General features: G+C 56.4%; 1 protein-coding gene across 10 annotated transcripts in view; it reads left to right on the forward strand.

Moving 5' to 3' along the window:
• CNTFR (ciliary neurotrophic factor receptor) overlaps positions 1-23,211 on the forward strand; it is a gene marked incomplete at its 3' end in the record, with an annotated part of 175,304 nt that extends 152,093 nt beyond the window's left edge. For 8 of the 10 annotated variants that reach the window (XM_082784089.1, XM_082784086.1, XM_082784088.1 and 5 more), the window contains 6 exons: positions 1,950-2,067; positions 2,864-3,030; positions 10,089-10,252; positions 20,066-20,246; positions 21,294-21,438; positions 22,077-23,211. In XM_082784089.1, coding sequence (XP_082640215.1) covers positions 1,950-2,067; positions 2,864-3,030; positions 10,089-10,252; positions 20,066-20,246; positions 21,294-21,438; position 22,077 — 776 coding nt within the window. Of the gene's footprint in view, positions 1-1,949; positions 2,068-2,863; positions 3,031-10,088; positions 10,253-20,065; positions 20,247-21,293; positions 21,440-22,076 lie in introns of those variants that run through there. The other 2 variants (XM_082784081.1, XM_082784082.1) reach the window with 1 other exon arrangement.
• Between the last annotated feature and the right edge of the window lie 565 nt (positions 23,212-23,776).

Genomic DNA, 23,776 nt, shown 5'->3' on the forward strand with positions numbered 1-23,776 from the left:
TTTCCCCATGAAGATGCGGCACCTCTGCAGGCTGCTGCGGAGCGGGGATGGAAGTGGCACGGGTGGCCCCTTTCACCACTGAAACAAACCAGGGACTCGAGGCCAACCCAGGCTCCTCGGCACAGATTGCTGAGAGCTGGATCCGGCACAATAGAAGGGACAACAGAGATAAATTATTCACAATGGGGCCAATTGCAGGTCGGCAGCAGTGCAGCACGCAGGTGGGGCATGGGACCGTGATAGGATTTGGGGGGTCCTGTCTCCAAAGCCTGGGCTGGCTCTCACTGGCTCCTGCTGTCATGCAGGAGGCTGTGCCCAGTGCTGAGCACAGCAGCAAGCAGACAGAGGCCCATGGCATCCCTCCCAGCACCCTCCTCAATGCCTTATTTCCAGCCCCCAGCCCCGTGCGCCGGGTGCCAGGCGGGTGCTGTTAGCTCACACTGCCACCACGCGGCCGCTGGGACACCAAAGCCTGTCCCGAAGTCCCCTGCACCCCTTCACCCCTCCGAAACAACCTCCCCAGAGCCCTCCTGTTGCCTCCTGCAAAGGGTGATGCTGTCCCGTGTTTGCTCCAGCCTCACCCTGGGGGCATCCGCTGGGGCAGAGAAAGGGTTAAAGGTCTGGCAGGGGAGGAAGAGGAGGAGGAGGAGGATGGAGCCGGAGCGGGGAGCAGGCCCTTGTCTCTGGCCTTGCGATTAGCTGTTCTGCTTCGCTGCAGAGGGTCTGCTTGAATAATTTACCTGTGAGGCTCATTAGCCAAGCTCTGGCCTTCGTCTGCCATCTGAAGGCTGAAACAGCCATTAGGAGGAACACGCACCCCGTATCAGAGCAGCCTCATCGCCCTGCTGCCCCCTCCTTCATCTTGTTGTTGTGCTGCCTGCTTGTTCCATCCAGCCCTGCCCTGAGGTGATGGAGCACGTGAAGCCCTGTGCCTCAGTTTCCCCCTGGGGGACAGGAGACACGTTTCCCCAGGACATCCAGCCCTGGGTACTTCATGGCACGGTGCTGTGCCCGCCTCTGCTCTCAGCAACACAGGGGTCCAGGTACTGAGAGGAGTCGACTTTGGCATCAGTTCAGATGATTTTACCAACCTGCAAGGGCCAAATGTATCAGCTAAAAGGTTTCCTCCTGCGGGCACCAGCCCTCAGCATTTCACAGAGACTTCCCGTGGCTCTGGCTGTGCTCCTGCAAAGATCACAGCGTGCTTGTATGTCCGGGCAAGCTGAGTGCAGTGTGAGCACGTGGTTGGGTTTAAAACCTTCTGCCTCTAATCTCTAGGACCATCTGACAAGGCCAGAGGTAGCTGCTCCCTGCTGCGTGCTCTTGTCCCATTTCTGGCTGCCTCTGTGTCTCCTGGGATGCAGGACCCAGCCTCCATCCCTGTGATGGGCTTGGGATGCTCTGCTGCTGCCGAGCATTAACACAGCCAGTCCTCCTGAAGAGATGGATCTTCCCTGCTGGCTTCAGGCTGTTCCACTGCATCTTGCCAGACGTGGTCCTTCTCCATCCCTTTATGGACCTCAGGGGTTTCTGAGAATCATCCCTCAACGCAAAGTTTATCACTCCCCAGGGACGTGGCAGAGAAAGCCGTGAGCGCTGCAGCTTAATGGGGTCAAGAGAGCAGCACCTCCTCCCCATCAGAAATGTCTCTGTAGCTGCCTTGAAGATAATTTCTCCCCGTACCTGCCAACCTCCTGTGCCACCCCTTATCTCATCAGAGCAGGTGACCTGCTGGGGGAGGAGGTGAGCAGCTCTGCACAGTCCGAGGCACGGTCTCGTGGTGGATCTCAGCAGCACACACGGGACATGCTTCAAGCTGATTTACACCGCCAGGGTTCTCCTTGAAAAGTATGTCCCCCTCCAGCTGGGAGAGGAGGGACATCCCCTTATTTAGGAGCTGGTGATAAGCCCAACTTGATGAATAATTCCCCTTTCTCTTTCCTCTGCAGCTCCCCCGAAAGAGCCAGTGCTGATGTGCCGGTCCAACAACTACCCGAAGGGTTTCTACTGCAGCTGGCACCTGCCCAGCCCCACCTACATCCCCAATTCCTTCAACATCTCTGTCATGTAAGTGCCCATCAGGGAAGGGTGCAGCAATGGAAGCACTTGTCCCCTGCAGCCTGGAGCAGGTCCCAAAAGGTGCCATGGGTCTCACCTGTGCTGAGCATATGGGGTCGGTATCCAAAAAATGGGCCTGGGGGATGGTGCTGCAGGGACATCCAAATTCTCAAAGAAAGTCGCAAGAAATTCCCGTTTGCCCAGAGGAGATTGCCAAAGCCTCCATCTCCCATATCCCCTTTCTGTGCCCCAAAGTCCATCTTCTCTCCACCACTTGTCCATGCTGGAGGTTGTGCCTGATGTTTTTTTTTTTTTTGGCAAGTTTGGGACAGCCATGCTCCCTTCTGCAGTGTGCCAGCTGTGGCCAGGCAGCTGCAATGCCCCTAAGCTGGTTTTGGCCATGGCATGGCATCACCCCCACCCTGGCACAACCCTTATAGTGCCATGCCTTAGCTTTTGGGCCTTATTTTTCAGAAGAAAGGAGAGCCTGGTCCTCCCACAGGAGAGGCAAAATCATCCCCTGTGGGGTCTCATCCTTGCAGTGCGGTGGGGGAAGCGCAGCAGCAGGCATTGCTTGGGGCCAGCATGATGGCCTTCATCATGGTCTCTCTGCAGGCTTCCAGGATAACACATCCTCCAGGAGGAAGGCAGACCTTTGGCTGTGGGGGAAATGGCACGTGGGAACTGTGGACTGAGCGGGGTCACCGCTTTGCTGCTGCCTCCTCTTCCTCTCCAGCTGTGGGTGTGCATCCCCATCCCAAGCGTTGTTCTGTAGCTAACAGCTCTTCTCATCCCTGCTTTCCAGACACGGCACGAGAGAGATGGTCTGCGAGAAGGATATCTTTCCCAAAAACAGGTGTCACATCAGATACCTCCAGCTCTTCTCGACGGTGAAGTACAAGGTGACTCTGACAGTCACGAATGCTCTGGGCAAAAACTCCACCTCTCTCACCTTTGACGAGTTCGCCATAGGTAACTTCCGCGGCAGAACCTGGCCTCTCCGAGCCAGTGTTGGGGTTGGCTTGCTCCGTGCACAGCATCTCCTGCCGGAGCGATGGGCCAGGGAAGGGCCAGGCTTTCCAGGTGGAGCCTCTGCCTACCTGGGCGTGAGATGGAGCCACGCTGGCATCCTCCTGGTGCCCTCCCTGTGGTGGTTTCACCCTGCTGGGCAGCCAAACTCTGCCACAACTGCTCTCTCACTCCCCCTCCTCAAAGGAAGAGGGGGAGAAAATAAGATGAAAAGGTCTCAAGGGTTGAAATGAGGACAGGGAGGTTGCTCAACAGTTATCATCACGGGCAAAACAGACTCAGAGTAGGGAGATTAATGTAATTTATTGCTTATTGCTGTGAGAAACAAAATTGTGTTTTTGCAATAGAAGGTGTTAACAAGCTAAAGCAGTGAGAAACTGAAAGCAAATTAAAAACACTTCCCCTCCCCATATTCACCCTCTTCTATGTCCTTTCCATGAGCAACACAAGGGAACAGGCAATGGGGGCTGCGGTCTGTCCCTCTCCCTCACGGTCCCTCTCTGCCCCTGCCCCATATGGGGTCCCTCCCGTGGGATGCCGTCCCTCCCAAACTGAGCCTGCGGGGGCTGCCCTCAGGCAGCAGCTCTTCAAGAACTGCTCCAGATATTTGTCCATACTACAGGGTCCATCCCCCAGGAGCAAACAGCTCCAGCACGGGTCCCCCACGGGTGGCAGCTCCCCCCAGACCCCCTGCTCCTGCGTGGGCTCCTCTCCATGGGCTGCAGCTCCAGCCCGGGGCCTGCTCCTGCGGGGGCTCTCCATGGGCCGCAGCCTCCTCCAGGCCACATCCACCTGCTCCACCGGGGGCTCCTCCACCCATGGGGGGGCTGCAGCATGGAGATCTGCTCCATGTGGGACCCATGGGCTGCAGGGGGACAGCCTGCTCCAGCAGGGGCCTCTCCACAGGCTGCAGGGGAACTGCTGCTGCCTGCCTGGAGCACCTCCTGCTGCACTCACCTGGGGGCTGCAGGGTTGGGGGAGCAGGGCAGGATGCACATGGTGGTCCCACTGGTGGCCTGGTGTTTAGCCTAGTCCTGTCCCTTGTGGTCCAGGTGTCTTATGGCCGCTGGTGCTCCTCCTTGATAGGGGACTGCTGTGTATGGGGGCAGAGGACTGAGAAAGTTGTGTGGTCCCTGGCACTGCCTTTCTTGCTCCTCTGAGCATTCCTAAAATAGGGGTTTGCTCTCTGTGCTGGAAGCAGAGTCACAGGAATTAGAACTGGAAGAAAAATTACAGCATCCCATCCCCTTCTCCCCATCCCTAGGCAGAACAAACCCTCCCATGTGCATGCATAGCTCGTGTAGCCCAGGTGTGGTGGCAGGGTTGACCGTGCATGGCTGCTCTGGTCCTCAGAGCACCCCACGGCACCCTGGATGTAAGCACCCAGCAGAGTCCTGCAGGGCAGCTGTAAAAACCCAAGTGTGATAACAGCCATGCCTGTGTCCTGCCTTATCTCCCAGCCTTTTGCAGGGCTGCAGCAGTGCTGGCCAAGCCTCTGCCTGGCACCGACTGAGGCAGGGAGAGCTCAGCCCTGCTGCTGATGCTCCTCCAGCAGTGATGGATGGTCGTGGAGCAAGCAATTCAGTGAGGAGAGTGACAAAGCAGGGAGCTGGGCACGGGGATTTTGCCACCAGCCAAAGACAGATTGCAGCCGGTGCAGTGACAAGGTTGTCCATTCTCGAAGAACAGGAAAAATGGGAGAGAGGAGTTCAGGAACAAGCTGAAAAACAATTTTCTGGTTACATGTGGCGACTACTGGACCAGAGAAATAAAGAAACGAATCCCTGAAGTGCAGCCAGCAGTCAGTCAACGCCTTGGATGTGCTGCATGTGCCAGTCCTGAGCAGCTGTAAGAGCCAGAGTGCAAGAAGAGGAGCTCCACCACTGTTCCAGATTTTCCCTTTCTACCCCAAATGCTGGAAAACATGAAACAAAAAACAGAGTGTCAGGAGTGGGGAAATTATTTTGGAGCAGGGACTGTCTTTTTGTGTCCCCACAGCTGTGGTCCATGTCCAAAGTTCCTATTCTTTGATGCACAAATATTAGTAACAAGGCAAGGAGCTTAGCAGGGAAACGTGGAGTTCCAGCTATTTGGGTGTCTTTAAATGGAAACTGTTGTCTTTGTGGAAGATACACTCCTTAAACGAAGGTAACCTCCAGCCTGCAGGCCCAGGGCAGCAATTAAGCTGCATTTTCCGAGTTCCTTGCATTCCCTCCTGCAGGAGTTCAGGGCATCCTCCTGTAACATCTGCATCCCACCCATGCCCTGCCTGGCTTTGCAAACATCTGGTGCCACTCCTGAACAAAACAGCCGGCACCACCTCGGGAGGAGGAATCTGCCCGTCCCCACTCCAGCACACAAGGGCGGCCCCCCTGGGGAAGCACGTCTGGCTGCGAGCCCACCCATCCCAGCACCAGCACAAGCCGGATTCGGACCAGGAGCTTGAACCCAGCTGGGTCAGAGGAGCAGAGAGCAAGGCCGGCTGCTAGCACGGGCGCAATATCGCTGCCTATACCCAGAGAGCCCGGAGGGATGGATGAAGGGGAACCAGATGTGTCCCGGCAGATGAAGCAGAATGAGACCCCCAGCACCCCGTGGCAGATGCTTAAAGGCATTTGGGGAGGGGGTGATGGGACAGCACAGAGCTTCGCTGTCTTCTGGCCTTAAAATCTCCACGTTCTGCACAGCTACAAAATTCTCCTCCTTGGGATATTTTACGGCTGCTGTGCATAAGAAGAGCAGAGGCAGCGGTGAGCAAGCATTTAAGCAGGCAGCTGACAGGCTTAGCAGAGTTGTTTCAGGATGAACTCAGCCACCACGAGCTTCACCCGTCACCGAGCTTCTCCTTGTGCCTTCCTGGTGTTGTTTTCAATTAAAACAAGCGCGCTGCCTTAGTACATTTTGCCAAGCAATTCTGCTTGGGTGACTTTGAGTGGGAGGAGAGCCTCAGCCTGCCTGCTCTCCTTGCACAAGCATGTCTGCACCTTTTTTTGGGGTCTTCTCTCCATAGCTGCAAATGCATAGTGCAGGGGTGAGCCTGTGTCCCAGCACAGCCAGTGGCACCCAGCAGATGCCACCAGCATCACCCAAGCTGAGCTCTCATCTTTAAGGTTACACTGAGCTTTGCTCTGCTAGGTGGAGGAGCAGAAAAACCCATGTCTCGGGACAAAATCATTGCACTGGCTCACTGGTGCCAAAGGACAGAGGCATCCGAAGCCAGGCACAAATCCTGCTCTCATGCCCAGCCTGGAGCCAGGGTGAGTGCAGAGCCGAGGCTGCTCCCCGCTGGGACCACCCGCCGACCGGTCACAAAAAGACCCTTGGGAAGAAGTGACCTCCTTTGCTTTTGCTTCCTTCCTCCCCCACCAGAGTCCCCAGCAGAAAATCCCTTCCCCAGCTGCTCAGAAGATGACTCTAATTGAGTGGAAAATGACTGGTGCTTTCTTTTGATATCCCGAGCCGATGCCTTGCTGGCGGTCGCGTGGTGCCAGTTATTAGCAGCCAGCTGCGAGGGGCTGCTCTGCGTTTCCATTTCCAGTGATGGCTGGAAGAGGGTTTCTAGCCCTCTGGCCCCCATCTTTCATCTCGAGGACATCCGGGCTGCCCTCCTCCCTGGCTCGCTGCTGGCAATTTTTTTCATAATTATGTTTTCTGCAAAGGTATCAATATTAATAAAGGTGAGCGTGGGGAGGGCAAGGCTGCGCAAAGCCCTGCAGGCATCAGGGCTCTGGCCCTAAGACAGGAGGAGGTGGGAGAGGGGCTGGAAGAGCAGGAGAAGGGCAGGGTTGGAGGCAGAAGAAGGTGCCAGGCAGCGTGGCTGGGGCATTGTTGGAACATTAATGGTCCTCCAGGATGTATCCCCCCCTTCCACACAGCTGGCATGAGCATCCTGCAGCCAAGCAGGGACAATCACCACGAGGCCAGCATCCTGCCTTGGTGGCAACGCCTGCCTTCCTCTTAATGAGAGCCTGGGGCAAATTAGCAGCAGGAGATACACATCATTAAACATATAGCATCCTGGTAGCATTGATCATTCTGGGCTGGCGAGATGGCGAGAGCAGGCAGGGCTGCAGCTGCCCTGGGAGCATGGGCAGAGCTGAGCAAGGCAGAGCAGAAAGGTTTGCTGGGTGCTAAACCCTGCAAGGGGGAATTGTACCCCAAAGGAGCTGGGAGGCTTTGTGAATGAGCCAAAGGGTTAATAACAGGGTTTCCTGCCTTACCTCATGCCAGCCTGATGGGATGGAGCGGTTTAGAAAAACGGGACAGTGCTCGGGACAGGAGGAAGGTGGCCATGCAGGTATGGGTGCCTTGCCACATCTGCCACCCCTGTCCCCTATGTCACCTTGGGAAAGTTGCTCCCAGCTGTGGCTCTGGGGTGATTAAAGCACAGAGCATCACAGAGGGGCTGCGTGAGGACGAATGTGCCCGCCTCTGTGAGGAATTCAGTCCCTGAACACAGGTATACAGTTGCCTAGGCAGAAGGTCAGTTCAATTCATACTACTTAGGGAGGCAGAATTAAATTACCGAGACTGACATTTGGCTAAGACATGGAGTTTAATATCGTTCTTCTCGGAGAAAATGCCAGGGGATATTTAACGGCCGCAGGGCATTCATTTCAGTGCGGGGTGGGAGGACGGGTGCCCGGTGGTCGAGGGGGCTCAGGCAGCACCTCCTTCCATAGATATTTGTGGTCCTGTGTGAGCCTGCAGAGCTTTAGGAAAAGCCTGGCCTGACAGCAAAACACAGAGATAACTGCTGGGCCCTTTCTCATCCTGAAAGTGAAGCGGGACAAGCTGTGAGCTGCGGCCTGGCCAAATCCCGTGTCTCCTTCTCAGGAATGTTTGGAGATGCTCTGTCAGCTCTGTGGGATAATGTTACATCTGGTTTTGTGGCCGCTTAACCAATGCTCAGCCTAATGCCCATCGTCCATTATTATTATTACTATTATTGCTTATATTGCATTACTGCCTGCAGGCCTGCACTGAAGACAGGGCTCTATTATGCTCACTGATGTACAGCCAGACAGCCCCTGCCTCGCAATTTGCTCTCTAAATGGACTGGGCAGACAAAGGCCGGGGGAAAGCAGAGTGCTTGTCCCTGTGTGGGGAGCAGGGACCTGGGATGCTGCAGAGGATGAAGGACTCCTTCAAGGTCAAGCTCTGGATGAGGTGCAAGAGGTGATGTGGGGCCCCACATCCTGGCATCCCCGCTGTGCTGGAGGGACGTGGCAGGAGCGGCTCCAGCGTTGTGCTCCTGGAGGGGCTGGCACTGCTGTGCCTCACACAAGCCTGGGCAGGAGTCCCACGGATGGGGGGGGGACACGTGGGGAGGCTGCCGCAGCCCTCGTGCTGGGGACTGCTGGTTTTCCCATCAACACGGCGCCGTTTGAATTCTCGCTGCAGCCAGGAGCTCTGCTGTGCACACTCAGAGCCAGGACAGCCTTCCCTCATGGCCAGGGACAGACACCGACCCATGTGAGGGGATCACATCCCTGCAAAATGTAGGGCTGGCTCCCCCCTCAGCATCAGGGCACTGTCTTTTGCTCTTCTCCAACCCGCCACGGCACTGGCATGGCTGTTTGAGCATCCCTCTGCCAGGGCTCTGTGTTTTCACACCAAAAAGCAAAACTGAGTCCCCTGCCTTACACCAGGGCCCAGCTCAAGAGTTTTGACACCCCATCGCGGCCATCCCCACCCCAGTGCTTTCATGCCTTACCGGGGAGCCGCAGTTTGCAGTCATCTGCATTCGTTCAGCCAAGCAGACTTTTGTTTTGCAAACCCAGCCCGCCGAGCCAGCGCTGGATTTATATTTTTCCGTATGTGTTTGGACTCCAAGGCCCTGTCGATGGAAGCTGATGTCCAGCCCAAGCCCAGGGATTCAAAGCAAGCGGGGGAATTACACAGCCATCTGGAGTAGCTCAGCACTGCAGTCCCAGCAAATCATCCCTCCGCAGCAGCTCCTGCCTGCCTCGTGGGGTTCCCCCTTGCTGCACCTTCTTTGGGGTGACCACACTGAGATGGGCTCCTCCTGGCCCTGGCATCCCTGCTCCATGCTTGGGAGTGGAGATCGGTGCTAGTGCCTTCACCAGCTTTTGCTCAAGGTGCTCAGAACGGGGCTACATTGCTTAATCCAGGGATTTTAAGGCCAGGGGTGACAGTTTCTTCACGCATACTTCGTGTGGATTTGGGGGATGTTGAGAACATGCCTGGAGCACGAGGACTCATGTGCACCACTGCTCTCAGAGCACACAGACAGCCCCCTTCACCCCAGCTGCCCCAAGCCTACAGCAGAGCCTGCAGGACATCCCCATGCACAGCTCCTCAGGAGGGATGTGCTTTGCAGCCAGCCTGCCAGATCCCTTTACAACCCGTATTTTGGGCTTTTTAGGGCTTTGCTATTACAAAGTGGGAGCTTGAGCTGCTGGGAGCTGAGCAGACTTTTGGTGAGGAGCAGGGCTCACCCTGCAGCAGGCAATGCCGTGCATCACAGCGTTTGCTCCCAGCACTTTAAAGTAGCAGCAACAATGAAGCACATTGCATAGCTAGCAGTCATTTAATATTCTCTTGAAATCCATGCTAGGAAATGAGAAAATACCCCCCTGTTCCTAAAGCAGAGCAGGGGTGAGAGAGACCTGGGGTGGAAGGTGAGCATCAGTCCTTTGCCTGCTGTGGATACAATGTGCCAATACCTGGGATCCCTGGCCCTAAATCAGGGGCCAAACTCTGCCTTGTTACTGTGAGATGAGCAGGGTCAGACTCCCAGCAGCCAGGAGAAGCAAGATAAAAACAGGGTTTGGGCTTGGTGAGCTCCTTGCTGTGACCCCAGTACCAGTGGGGACGAGGGCTGCAGTTTGCTCCAGCCACCACTGACATCTCCGTGGTGGTGGTGACTCTGCACCAGGACAGCCATGGCCCTGACCTGGCCTGTGGACACAAAAAGTGTTTTTCTGTGTCTCATCAGCCATCACCTGGGCTTTAACACCCAATCTTTTCTCTTCCAGTAAAGCCAGACCCTCCAGAGAGCGTGGTGGCCAAGCCCGTGCCCAATAACCCCCGGCGGCTGGAGGTGGCATGGCAAAACCCCTCGTCCTGGCCCGACCCCGAGTCCTTCCCACTCAAGTTCTTCCTGCGGTATCGGCCCCTCATCCTGGACCAGTGGCAGCACGTAAGTGATGCTGAGCAGGAGGCAGCGCAGTGGCAACATGGGGATGTGCTGGCAACGAGTGGTCAGGGACTGAAACACGTCTATTTACTGCCCAGGCAGCACAGCCCCTTTTCTTCTCCCTTTCCCTCCTCCCTCCTCTCTCCCTCCTTCTTTCAAGTCACATTCTGCCTACAAATGTGCTCTGCAGGCTCTCCCCTCTCCTCATTTTAATCCGTGGCCTGTATCTATTTTCCATACATATGTTCTATATAAAACCTGCCAACGAGATGTAAAAGGCATTCAAAGTATAAATGTCACTGCATTTAAATGTGCCTCTGCCACATTTAGATTTTGAACTGAAGATAAAATACCGCTCGCCGTAACTCAGAGCACAGTTGGTAACGGAGCAGTTGCCGTGATGTTATCGTCCCTCTTACTTTTATTTCTTGTTTCTTTAAAAAAAAAAAAATGTCAGTGAAATCCTTGGCAGCCCGGAGGACAGATTTCATTTGTTAGCTGCAGGAAGATAACGAACAGGCTTTTTTTTTTTTTTCCTTTTTGCTTTTTTTTTTTTTTTTCCGTGCGCTGCTTGCATGCTCCACTTGTGAAGGAAAGCAATCTGCCTCTGGATGAGAGGTGCTGCCGCGCTGGCATGTCTCATCCAACATCCCTTCTCTGCTGAGCTGGGCCAGAGGAAAGCCAATTAGGCAAGCGTATCAGTTTTTTGCTTGATGAACCATTTTGCCCCACCAAACAAAAGACAAAGAGGAGCCAACACCTGGTCCCCGGGGAGCTCACCTGCGCTGCGGAGCCAAGCGGGATTTTCTGCCAGGCAGCTCTTCTTAGGGAGAAAAATACCTCAAAAAGGGGATGAGAGGCTTTGTGCCATGTTTGTGTCTCTGTAATTCGTCGTCATCCCAGCGGCTTTTTCTCTTTCTGTTGTTTTCCTTTGATAAGGCAGCGACATGGGTCTTGTTTCAGATTGAAGCGTTTTGCTGACAGCTTTGAAAACCAGACAGGGGCTGGGAGAGGTTTCTCCCACTTGTCTCTCCTTGCCTTTCTCTTCTCATGGAGAGGGAGAGAGCAGCCGCCAAGCGCTCCGCTGGGGTAAGGCAGCGATGGGGGAGTTTGGATATTCGCTTGCTGGGGACAGTATTTCCATTTGGGGGGGGTAGACGTTCAAATCGTGGAAAAATGGGGAGAACGCATGGGAAATATGAAATGCAATGTCAATTTGTTCATCTTGTGAAACTGCTGGGGAATTAAGCTGATGTTTTCCCCTGCCACAGCCTGGTCCTCGTGATGAGTGCCAGCGAGCCACCTCCTGCCTCGACACCTTCGGGCTGGCTGGTGCCTCCACCAGAAGGTGCTGGGAGCTGTGCCTCTGAGGGGACAGCGTGGCATCTCCCTCAGTGCTCTCAGGCACACAGCATTCATGGGAGGTACTGGGGACACTGGTGGCAAGGCACCCTGGCTGCAAAAGGCAACTTCAGGGCAGTCAAAACTTGGTTTCTCCTTACTAAAGATGCCCTGAGCTGGGGAGGGAGAGCAGTCCTCTGGGTGGGTGCATGGAGAGCTGGAAGAGCTCCTCTCTCCGCATCCCATGAGGGCATGGTGGTTCTGGTGCCACTTGTAATCTGTGACCCCTTGTGAGTCACGTTTTCCCAGTCACTGGCTGGTGGAGAAGTGTGTTTGGGGAATAATTTCCTCGGTGAGCGAGTGCAAACATTCAACGAGCGAGGTACCAGCCTTGCTTTCTGACTCCCTACCCTGCCGGCTGCGTAATGAAAAATCTGATTTGTGGATGATTTGAGGAAAACTGCCACTATTCATCAGATGAATTATTTGCGAAGCCTAATTCAATCAGCTCCTGAACACCGGGGATGGCAGTGCTGCAGCAGCCGGAGCCCTGGGCCCCCTTGATGCAAGCAGACACAGCCCTGCTTAGCCCACATGGGCACTCTGCAAATGCAGGGATTTGCCCCCAGAAGTGACCCCTGTGGTGCTGGCATGCTGTGAGCACAGCCAAGCCATGCTGAGCTCTGCTTCTCTAAATCTATTGCTCACTGGCACCTTGAGGGTACCTCCATACCCCAAAATCCAGCCCAGGAGAGGGAAGGGCATGGCTTGGTGGGACCAAGCCCGGCTCAGCCACCCCACGTGTCCTGAGGTGGTGGTCTCTCCTCTGTGAGATGGGTGCCTTGAGATAGGATGCAGCAGGATTCATATTTGCACAGCGCAGTTTTAATTCTCCTGGCGGGCTGGGTGCCACGTGGGGATGTCCTGCATCCCTGTGGGAGCACAGCTACTAGGGAGCACCAGGGACTGGCCAGAGCCACAGCCATCCGTGCTCGCACGTGGTGTTTCTTGGCAGAAGCAGCAGCTCTCCTTCCTCCCCTCCATCTCCCATTATCTGCACAGGGGCTGATTTATGCACAGCACCTCGGCAGACAGGACTGAATGAGCACTAATAGGATCAGATGGATGTCGAGCTGTCGAATACCGTAGGGCCTGATTCAATCAGCGTCTGCTTTCTCCCAGGCTCTTCCTTTCAGGATTTTAATAATGCCAGGCCTTGGCACCAGAAGATGAAGCCGTCCGTGGCGGGAGCAGTGGATCTTATCGAGAGCACTGCTGGGCCAGCTAGCCATCAGCACGCACCCGCAGCCCCCCCGGGGACAGCCTGGTGATGCTTGGGCGTCCAACCCAGGATGTGCAGAGCAAGGGACACGGCGGGGACCCCTGTCCCCTCCCTGGTATGGCAGAGAGCTTGCAAAGGTGCATTTGAGCCTCAGCATCCCTTTCCCTGGCTCAGCAGCGCATTTCCGCTCAGACCACTTAGCAGCTCTCGTGTTGGAGTTTGCTCTGGGAGTTATTAGCGTGCGCTCTGGGATTTATTAGCGCGGAGAGATGATGAGCGTCCACGTGTGCAGGATGCTCCTTGCACCAGAACCATCATACCACCTCGCAGAAACACCACTGAACCTGGCCACCAGCTTTTCCTCTCTGTTCAGGGCACAAATGTGGCACAAGACCTGGTGTCAGATCAGGTGGACGCTGACTCCCCTCTGCCCCACTGGCACCGAGCTCGCCCAGAAAGCTGAGCAACCTCCCTTTCTGGAATTGGGGCTGGCAGTTTCCTTCCTGCCAGAAGAGAGATGGGATATTTGTAGCCTAAACAGGTTTCTTTATTCTCTCTTTTTGGCAGAATCTCACGTTCTGTCTCCTAAATATAAAACATTAAATGTTTAGGGTATCCTTTATTTTTCTCCTGCTTTTAAGTTTGTAATTCAAGCCAGATTAGCATGGTTTCCTCTTCTGTTTTATAGCCCCATCCTGGCCCCAAGCGAGCTCTCCTAATGCTCTCAGATGTTCCTCTAATGGATTACCTAGGCTGGAACTGGATACCCTTTCCTAATGGATTGCTAATAGCCTGTTTCTGGTTTTACAGGCTCCTTCGGTTAACTCACAACAGCAGCCATCTCCGCGCGCACAGCCGAGCTCCCTGCAGGAGGGCAGGCGGCTCCCCGGCCGTGCGCGCGTCCCCACAGGTGGCTGCGTGGCCAGGGATGTCCCAGGGGACTTTAGGGCAGTCCGGGATGGCTCGTGCACCAGATCTGCTCCTGCTGGGAGCCGGGTCAGGACCTCCTCATTCCCGTTTCTTACAGAGACAGCGTGCGCTGAGCACTGGTGGGCTCAGTGCATGGCCCGGGGACCTGGCGGTGCTCAGAGGTACTTCTTGAGCCGGCGGCCAGGCCAAGGGAGGATTTCCTCCGGTGAGTTGCCAGCAATTTGCAGATGCCGTCGAGAATTCTAGTTGAACCCATTGGTCGTGCTGACAACATGAAATGTTAACGAACCGTGAGGCGGGCTGCGCCTCAGATCTTGAGATTTGCAGTAAAAGGTCATGAGATATTTAAAGCTAATAATGTGGTTGGGTTCTCTCCTTCCTCTTCTGTTTTGGAAGCATTAGAGCCACGTCCGTGAGCAGTTGCAAAGGCTGGAAACATCCTTCTTTAGAAGAGCAAGCAGAGGCCCTCACGCCATGCTGGGACATAAGGAGCTGGGGCCACAAGCAGGGGTCTGTGCAGGGACTGCTGCAGGGTGACAGCCAGGGCAAGTTTAGGGACATCTCCCCAGGCAAAGCAACATTTTTGGTCAAACGTGTGAATCTCACAGACTGACATAACCCACTAGTATGTCCTAATGCAACCCGTGACGGGCAAGGGGAGGGAAGGCAATCAGAGTGACCTGCAGCCACATCCCCACCGGGGTGGCAGCAATGCCACTTGGCACCGGGCACACTTCTTTGTGCCCGTTTGCATCTGCCATGCTGCTTTGCCTGTGCTTCCATTCCTCTCCAGGCAACCTTGGCAGGGAGGTCACCCTGACCCAGCGCCGTTACAGCTTCACGCCTGGTAGCTTTTACTGCAGCACTTCTCTCCCTTCCCCTCCTGGCTGCAAAGTCACTGATTAAAAAAAAAAAAAAAAAAAGAGGAGGGGAATTAATATGAGGGAGTGAAACATTGAGGCTGGAATTGTTGCTTGCAGCTTGGTATGGGATAAGCAGGGCTAGAGGGGGCTCCAGGGAAGGATGAGGGTAGGAGGCACGTCTGCTGTATTCCCCCAGGCCACTGCATCAGCCCCAGCAGCAGGAGGAGGGTTTTGCGTGGTAAATGCATCTCTCACTGCCTGGAGAGTGGTGCCGAGTGCCCCAAGCATCCCAGACCCCATCCTCCTGCGGCGGCGAGCTCAGACAGTTGTCACTTGGCAGGAGGGGAAGGCGCATCCGGAGAAAGAGTCCCATTATTAACGAGATTACAGCTGCGCTTTCAAAGATGCTCTTTATTTTAAGCCAGAAGGGAGCCATTCAGCCTCATCTGGTGTGAGACAAGCCAGGCTGCGGAGGAGCCCTGCAATATCTCGTCCTCCCAGGCTGATGGCTGGGGCTGGGCGGCGCGCAGCAGTGTTACAGCAGCCTTTGCAGTGGGGTGACAGCAGGGACGATGGCTCAGACCCCGCTGGGCTCCTCAGCTACCCGGCTGGCGGAGGGGAAGCAGAGGGGAAGGAGGGTCCTTCTCTTTTCCCAACCTTTCAGTTATTCCAGAGACTGGGGAGAGAGTTTTGTCTGGAGTTAGCCAAACAGATTCCCACAGTGCTGCAGAAAAAGGAGGGAGGCATTTGGGGGCTCTTTTATGAGTAATTAATGTCAGACCTATTTGATCTCCAGACGTGGCTGTGGAAGGGGAAAAGCAAAACCTGTCTTTGCCACTGGCTGCATCGTTTCACAGGCACCAGTGTCTGTTTGCTGTGACCCAGCTCGGGGAGGTTAACCCTGGTTTGGGGAAGGGCAAAGCCCACCAGGGGCAGGTCCCCCTGGGGCTCTGCAGAATGAAGGCACCTAAACCAGCAGCTGCCCATATAATGTGAACAAATCCCACAAAGCTCATCGCAGCTTGATGGCAACACCATCCTCCTCCTGGTCCTGGCTCCCCCATTATCCCGGATAACCTGGGGAGACCCCCGAGGAGGCACCGTGCTTGTCAGACCCAGGCTGTGCTCTGGATGGTCACTCGTGGCTTTTCCTTCTGCATTCCCATGCTTGTGAGTCGTGGAGGCTGGGTGAGCAGAGAACCTTCAGTCCTGCAAGAGCCGGGGTGCTTCTTTTGTTTTGGGGAAGCCAGGCTCGCCCAGGATCAATGTAACACCTGGGGTAGGTGCATGGTCTCTGCACTAGCATACACAGAGGGTTTGGTGCTCACTGTATCCACACTCTCTCCTCTCCAAAAATCTGTTTTTCCTTCTGACTTGAAGCCCACCCATCCCAGCTAAATCTAGGAAGTTCAGTGGTGCATCAGCACATGATAGAAGGAGACAGCCTCAGGTTGTCAGCCTTGCAGGCGTGCACAGAGGCTGCCTCTCCGTGTCTAAAAGGATGGGGTGAAGATGGCAGCAAAGCGAATTGTCCTTTGATGTGGAGCAGTGGATTTCTTCTTCCACGGAGGAAGGGAAATAGTTAGGCTTTCTATCCTTTCTGGGGACAGTTTGCACATCCCCTTAGCTTTGGGGCAGGTGGTGCTGCCGGGAGGACACCCAGGGGATCATCCAGCAGGAGCTCAAAGTCTGTTTTGGGGTTTGCTCAGTCCCAGCCTCACAGGTCAGTGCTGGATTACACTGTGGGACGGAGGGGTGCCAGCATCCTTGTCACCTGTGGGTGACACAGGAGAGCAGGAGGTGTTAAGGAATGGAAAGCAGAGCTGCAAACACATTTTCATGTGGGATGCTCAGAGATGCATCTGATCCCCTCCCATCACCCCCTCCACTGCTTCCCAACACACCCCAGAATGGGCTCAGGGGGTCTGTGGCCATGGCAAGGGATGGGATGCCAGCCCATGCTGTCCTAGGCAAGCTGTCGGCTTAATTACTGTGTTCAAGGGCTTTTTTTTTTTTTTTTTTTCCATTTCTTTCTCTCCCTCTCCCTCTCCCTCTCCCTCTCTCTCTTTTTTCCAATGCTAATAGCTCTGCATTGCACTGGCTACTGATCCCTCATTAATCTGGGCAGCGCTTCACAGCCAGCCAGAGTGACTTTTGGCAGGTGCACAAAGGCAGGCTGCAAAATGCAGACCCCCCATCCAAAAAAAATTACCATGCACAGCCTTCCTCCAACTTTTGTCTCTGTGTGGCAGGGACGCGGATTAAGGAATTTCTCCCTCTCCCTTTGATGCTGTGTGTCCATCCATCCCTCCACGACCTCCCCAGTCCGATCCCCCCCACCTCTCCCTGTCTGTGTCCAGTTGGACCCGCTCCCTGCGTGCTTTCCCATCTGCTGCAGCAGCGTTTCTGTGCTCAACCACCCAGGGACTTCTCAGCCACCACAGCAAAGCTGTCCCCTCTTGGATGCATCCTCCAGCTGCCCAGCTCAGAAATGCCACTTGCAGATCACGAGCTACAGCTCCGGACATCCTGTATACAGGAGAAATGGATACCATAATCTCTGCCTTCCCTTTTCATCTGTTGTCTAAAAAAATGAGGGCAGCATCATCCCAGATCCCACGAGCAAGATGCTCCAGCCTGGGTCCCAGGGAGCATCCTCCCGGGCAAGGCACAGCCTTGACCCCATCGTGCCACCAATGCTCATCTGCAAACACTCGGCTGCAGACTGGCTGCACCCTGAGGGCAGCAGGAATTGCTCCCGAGTGGAAGGGAGCTGTGAGGCTCTTCAGGATGGAGAAAATCCTACAGAGCAGCAACCATCAGGACCTCAGCAGGGTTGCTGTGACCCTGGTCAGAGAGCAGGCAGGAGAGCTCAGAGGGTGCCAAAAGCCCTAAAAAACCCACAAGGCAGCTGGATAACCCCAGCACGTCCTCACAAGCCCCCTACTTCCCAGCCTGGTGGGATGTTCTGTTCAGGATGAGCCTGACCCTGCTGGGCACCCTGATCCAGACTGGGTTTGGGGCAGAGGAGGGCTGGAGCTGGGAGGGTTTGGTGTGGGTCTCAGCAAAGACCCAGTGCAACTTGGAGGATGCTCAGCTGTGTCTTGCAGGAGGGATTGGCATCCTCCTCTTCTTTTCCCCACCCTCCCAGACTTCCCAGAATTTCCCTTTTCACTTATCCTGTAAGTAAAATGGGCTAAAACCCTTTTCTTTCAGGACAGGATGTCTCTGCCCACTCTGGGAAGCGAGTATCTAATGCTGGGCATGGACAGTGCTGGGGACCATGAGCCACTAAAGAGGGCTGCTAGAAGCCTGACCGTGTTTCTGAGTTGAGAAGCAGCACGTGTGATCCCAGAGCTGGCGTTTTGCCTCTCCAGCATGCTGGAAATGGGAAAACCCAGCACGGAGCCACACCGGGGTCTGGGGACTTGCCTGCCCCTGCCCTATGCAAAGCACCCTCCGTACAGGCATCTCTCCGTGCAGGTGGCTGCAGTCACGCCCTGCCCCTTAGGTCCTTTGGGGCTGCCTCCTGCCCACCCCTGGGGTCAGTGTCACCCTGGGGTGGCCCTCGGCAGCCCGCAGCCGTGGCCCCTTTCATCTTGCCGGCATCCCAAATGAGTGGTGACACCCGGCGCTGCCGTGGCACGGCTCCAACCGCTCTTCCCGACATCAAGCAGCGGGGTGATGGGGGGACAGGGGACAGGGGACAGGCACCATGGCACGCTCTGACCTCTGATCCCAGCCTAGGAGTAGCAACAGCTGTGCTGGAGCGGTTTTAGGGCTGCGTGCCTCGGGATCATGATCGGAGCATTAAAGGCACCCGCGGTGGCTCAGCCCCCAGAGCATGGCTGAATGATGCCAAACACCAAAGCCTGCAGGAGGAACCCAAAACCTGCAAGCTCCCTGCCTGGCACCCCAAATAGCTGCCAGCACCCCCTCTTTGCACTGCACCAGCACCGAGCCTCGGGTTCAAGGAGAGGCAGGGCTCAGCGTCCCCAATATACAGCCCCAAAAACGCATCGGTGGGACAGATGCACGCCTTTCGCCCTGCTCCCCCGTGGGTTTGGTAGCAGCTTCGCGCCTCGCGGGCGGCGGGAGGCCCTTTGCTCCGTGCCGGCAGATGTGCTGCAGATGTGGGGCTCCGAGCCGGCCGGGCCGTGCGAGCAGCTGGGAGCGCAGAGCCGGGCGTACGGAGGGATGGATGCGGTGCTCGAGGAGGGAACAGGGGCAGAAAGGCTTTTGCCTACAGAGAGACACTGACAAAGGGGTCCCCCCCTCGCTGTTGGGGATCCCCAAAGTGGCTGTGAAAGCTGGCGGGTGAGGTTTGTAAGTCAGAAGGGTTAAATCTGTGCTGGGGTGTTGGACGTGCTGTGCAGGTGAGGTGGGAACAGCTCCTGCTCCTGCACTCCAGTTGCAAGCCCTGGCTGGGTGCTGGGGCTCACTGGGCACAAAAATTGCTGTGGCACCTGCCCTGCTCCACGTCCCCGTCCCCAGAGCTGGCCAAAAACACTGGGACCTCGACACCGCGCTTGGGCTAGAAGCCATCAGCAGGTTGTGAGGCCAAGCACCGTGCCCTCCCTCCCCCCCAGCAGATGGGCTGCATCTGAGCCTTCATCCTCATCCCCAGACATGTTTATTGCCAACACGTGTCTGCAGAGGAGGAGGTTTGCATCAGCCGGGTGTGGGGGGAGGAAAGGGCTGTGCAGAGGGGCGCCCACGGCCACTCAGGGGTTGGGTGCCCCCCATGCCCCACGCAAGGGCAGGGCAAATGGGAAACGAAGCCAGCAGGGTATTAAGCTTTAATCTCAAAGAAGGGTTCGTGGTGGTACGCAGCACAGCCTCTGCAATGTGATCCTACAGTGGTCCCTTTGGTGACCCCATAAGGCCCGAGCAGCCCGGCTCCATCCCCAGCAGGTCGTGTGGGTGCGGAGCTTTCCTCCTCTGTCCCTCCTGCGTGGGTCCCAGCGTCCCAACATGTCCGAGCGGAGCCTGCCTGCGCATTTACTAGTTTCTGGTGACCTCTAGAGGAAGCAGCTCCACTCTGTCTCTGCAAATCCGGGAGCAGGATGGAGCCTCGCTGCACCCTTGGCTTAGCTGCAGCTGGAGCATCTCCCCCTGCACCCCTGTGCTGGGCTCAGTGCTCATGCCTCTGGCCAAAATCTCCCCAGAAAAGCCTTCAGGATGGCTCAGAGGATGTCAGGGGGTAAGGGTGCAAGGGCTGACTCCCTGCCTCTTGCCTTTTGTGCACAGCCAGCTTCAAGCCCAGCCCTTAACACCCTTCTTCTGCGTTTTTGCTGGAAGAGCCTGATACCCTCTCCTTACGATGGCACCAAAGTGCTGTGAGGTCTCTTTATAACCCCATAGGACTAAACCCATTGATCACCTTACCGCTGCCCGCAGGTCGAGCTGTCGGACGGGACGTCTCACACCATCACGGATGCCTACGCGGGCAAGGAGTACATCATCCAGGTGGCCGCCAAAGACAACGACATCGGCACGTGGAGCGACTGGAGCGTGGCTGTCCATGCCACCCCCTGGACGGAGGAGCCCAAGCACCTCACCACGGAGGCCCAGATCACAGGTAAAACCCCCATATGGCACAAAATCCCAGGGGTCCTGGCCATGGAGACCCCCCAGCCCTGGGGAGCCCATGCCTTCAGCCCCTCTGCGGCCCCGGCAGCAGGTCAGGCAGTGTCCCACAAAGTGCTGACTCAGCTCTCCTGCCTCTGGCATCCTCCTCACCGGGATGCTCCAAGAGCCACGGCGAAGCTTGGGATTTATTATTATTCTCTGGAGCGCTGCCCCCCCCCCCCCCCCTCCAGTCCTACCTCTCCCCTCCACACCTCCGACCCCGCACAATGGCTCGGAGCGATGCCAATTAGAAATAAAAGCCACGAAGTTAACAAGCCTCTGTTTCTAGGAAAGGGCTGGGACCGTGTCCAAATGCATGTTATCAGCCCTCGGCTTCCCAGAAGGATGGGAGCAGGCCCTGCGCCGGTTCCCCCCACTGGCACCAGCTGCAGGCTGGCTGGGAAGCACTGGGGGCAGGCAGGGAAGCGCCAGGAGCCGGGGAAACATGCGTGTGTGTGTGCGTGTGTGAGCACACACAGGGTGTTTTCCCAGCCAGGAGTGCGTGCACAGCTGGCCAGATGTGCACACAGGGAGGGGGTGTGTGTGCAAAATGCAAATACCACCCCTGATGGCACCAAGAGCACGCGGTGGGGGTCCCTGGTCCAAGTATAGGGCTGGGTCCCAGCAAGGTTTGGATGAGATTAACAGCAGGTGGCTGCGGGGCATGAGGCAGCTTGGAAGGGAACACACAAGTTTGGGGACCCAGGGGTGTGCCACACTGCTGGCTGGCATCCCAGCGGGGCTCAGGATAATGCTAGCAGGGTGGCTGCAGGTCCCATGTAGGACCAGGGAAGGGCCAGCATGGGCATGGTGCACCGGGGGCACTCTGGGACCCTCTGGGTCCTGTGTGAGAGCAGTGAAAGTCCCATGGACCATGCCATCCCCTGACTCATCATCCCAGCCACCCAGCTCAGCAAGGGGCAATTTGGGGACATCCCCATGGGATGCATCCTGGGGTGCCCTGCCTCCCCTCACCATCTGCTCTCCCTCCCCACAGAGACGACGAGCACCAGCACCTCCTCTTTCGTGCCACCCCCCACCACTAAAATCTGCGACAAGGGGGCCGTGGTGGGCAGCGGGGCCGTGGCAGTGTGTTGGACAGCTGGACTGGTCTTGGCTGCTTATGGTGTCCTCTTTATTTAGTGAGTATGTCCCAAATCGGAGGGGTGAGAGATGGGGTGGGGTGCTGGGGGGGTCATGGAGGGTTGAGGGGCTCTGACATGGTTGGGAAGGGGGCACTAAGCAGGCTGTGGGTGAGGAGCATTGGGTATGAGGCATTTGGGGTGTGTTTGCAGTTATTGGTCAACGCACTGAATTTGGCCGCTTTTCCAAATCAGGCATTCTGATGGGAATTTCTCAAAATGTCTTTTCAAACTCTTTTCCCAAAGCCTGCAAAGGGGTTGGGCTTAGACCCCTCGTGCTCAGCAGCGATGGGGCATAAATGATGTGCCACCACTGCCCTGGGGGTGTGTGTGTGCCACCCACGAAGTGCCACAGCCTGTCACTTGCCCACAGAGGAGCACCCATGGGCGCAGGGTTTTTTGCTCCCCTCTGGCATGACATTGGAGGTGGCAGTGGGAGAGGCGGTGGCACACAGCCAGGGGTGCAAAGGCGGAGTCTGGCCCTGGGAGGAGGATATGGGGGTTTTGGATGCACAGGTGAATTTCCTCTTGGGAAAAGGTCAGAGTCCTCTTGGCGTGTCCCCAGAGCCACCAGTGTCGGTGGCCGGACACAGCCGAGCCTGGAGCAAGACCGGTGACCCCTCTCCTCCCCGTCACAGATCCCCGTCCGTCACAGCCCAGCGGAGACAACCTCCCACCGCCACCGCCACCGCCACCACCGCCCTCCCCTCCGCCTCCCTCCCGGTTTGAGTCTCTTATCTCTTCGATTTTGCACACATTGAGGACGTATCACGCTTCTCGCCATCGCTGCGGAGGAGGACAGAGCCGCCGCCGCCGCCGCCGCTGCCGCCGCCCCCGGGGACCTGCCCTGAAAACCTCGCCGAGCCCAGAGCGAGGACACGCACTCGTCCCCCTGCCACCCGCCCTGTCCCTGCTCCCAGCAAGGCGCAGCGAGCCCGGGCACCGTGCCGCAGCCCCGGGACCCCGCGGGCCAGCCCCGCCATCGCTCATACAGCTAACCCGCCACGCCAAAGACGTGCCACCGCCACGCCACCGCGCCGCCGGGACGCGGGTGACAACGTGACAGCGTGCTCGGAAGAGGGGACGGGACATTTCTGGGGGACACTCCCAGCCCACGGCCATGGGGGGAGCCCCAAGGACCGGACTCATCACCGCGAGCTCTTGACCGCACGGGAAAGCCAGAGGAGTGCAGGGTGGGGACTCGGTTCCCTCCCAGGGGATAGTGGAAGGATGAACTGGTGGCTTTCACAAGTGCGGTGAGGAGTAGGGAGCTGGCTCGTTCTTAATGGGAAAAAAAAAAATTGGGTTTGAAATGGGGATAAAAATGATAAAAGCCCAAGCTCCCTCTGGAAGAGCAACCCAGCGCCTGCCCCTCCAGACAGCCCCTAGCAGCACCCAGAGGAGCCTTCATCACCCCCGTCCCCACACCCCCACGCTCTTTTAACCACGTTGGATACAGGGAGTCACCTCCATTGATGTCTTTGTCTTAATTCTTTGAGAAAATAAGAATAGCCCTGCTGTCCCCACTAGAGCTGGTGCCCTGCAGACCTGTCCCCCGCTGTCCCCAGCTGTCCCCGGTCCTGCTCTGCTCTCCTCCCTGCCCCACCCCAGGCCCTGTTTTGTAAAGACAGCTCCTCTTGTCCCTGCCCGCACCCAAGCGCAGTATTTAATACCGTACGTCCTAGTATTCCAACTGTTGACATGCTGTATTTGAATTTTTTATAGATGTATATATATAAAAAAAAAAAGAAAAAGAAACAAAAAAGAGAAGAAGGAAAAAAAAAAAAAAAGCCCACAGAGACACACGCACACACACATGCACCAGGAGAGACGGTCTTCATTAAATGATCATTTCATGACCACTGGCAGCCCTGGGCGTTATTTCCCTTCTGGCTGGGTGGGTTTGGCTCCCCACACGCAGGCACGGTCCTGGCTGTGATGGGGAGGATGTGGGGACAGTAGGGAGAGGGACAGAGACAGCACCACCTCCCCGGGAGGAACCCAAAACCTGGCCTCCAGGACATCCCGAGAAGGTGTAAGGATGCTTGGGGGGGTACCCACCCCTGGAAACTCCTGGTGATGAAAAGAGGATGGCTGTCACCACCTGGTGTGGCACCCACGCTGTGCCAGGGAGGTGGCCGCGTGCCACCGGTCCCCATTTCTGGGTTTTGGGGGATCCCCCATGTCCCTGAGCTCTGGCCGTACCCTGTCACCTTTTGGGGAGGCAGGAGGATGGAGGGCTGGAGGCATCTCCAGAGGCAGGAGACGACACAGTCCCAATTAATGCGCTTTCCTTGTCTGATTAATAATTTGACATCAGAAAAACGGCAGTGGCCCA

This window comes from Aythya marila (assembly GCF_965140915.1).
Source record: "Aythya marila genome assembly, chromosome: Z".
NCBI classification, from domain to species: domain Eukaryota; kingdom Metazoa; phylum Chordata; class Aves; order Anseriformes; family Anatidae; genus Aythya; species Aythya marila.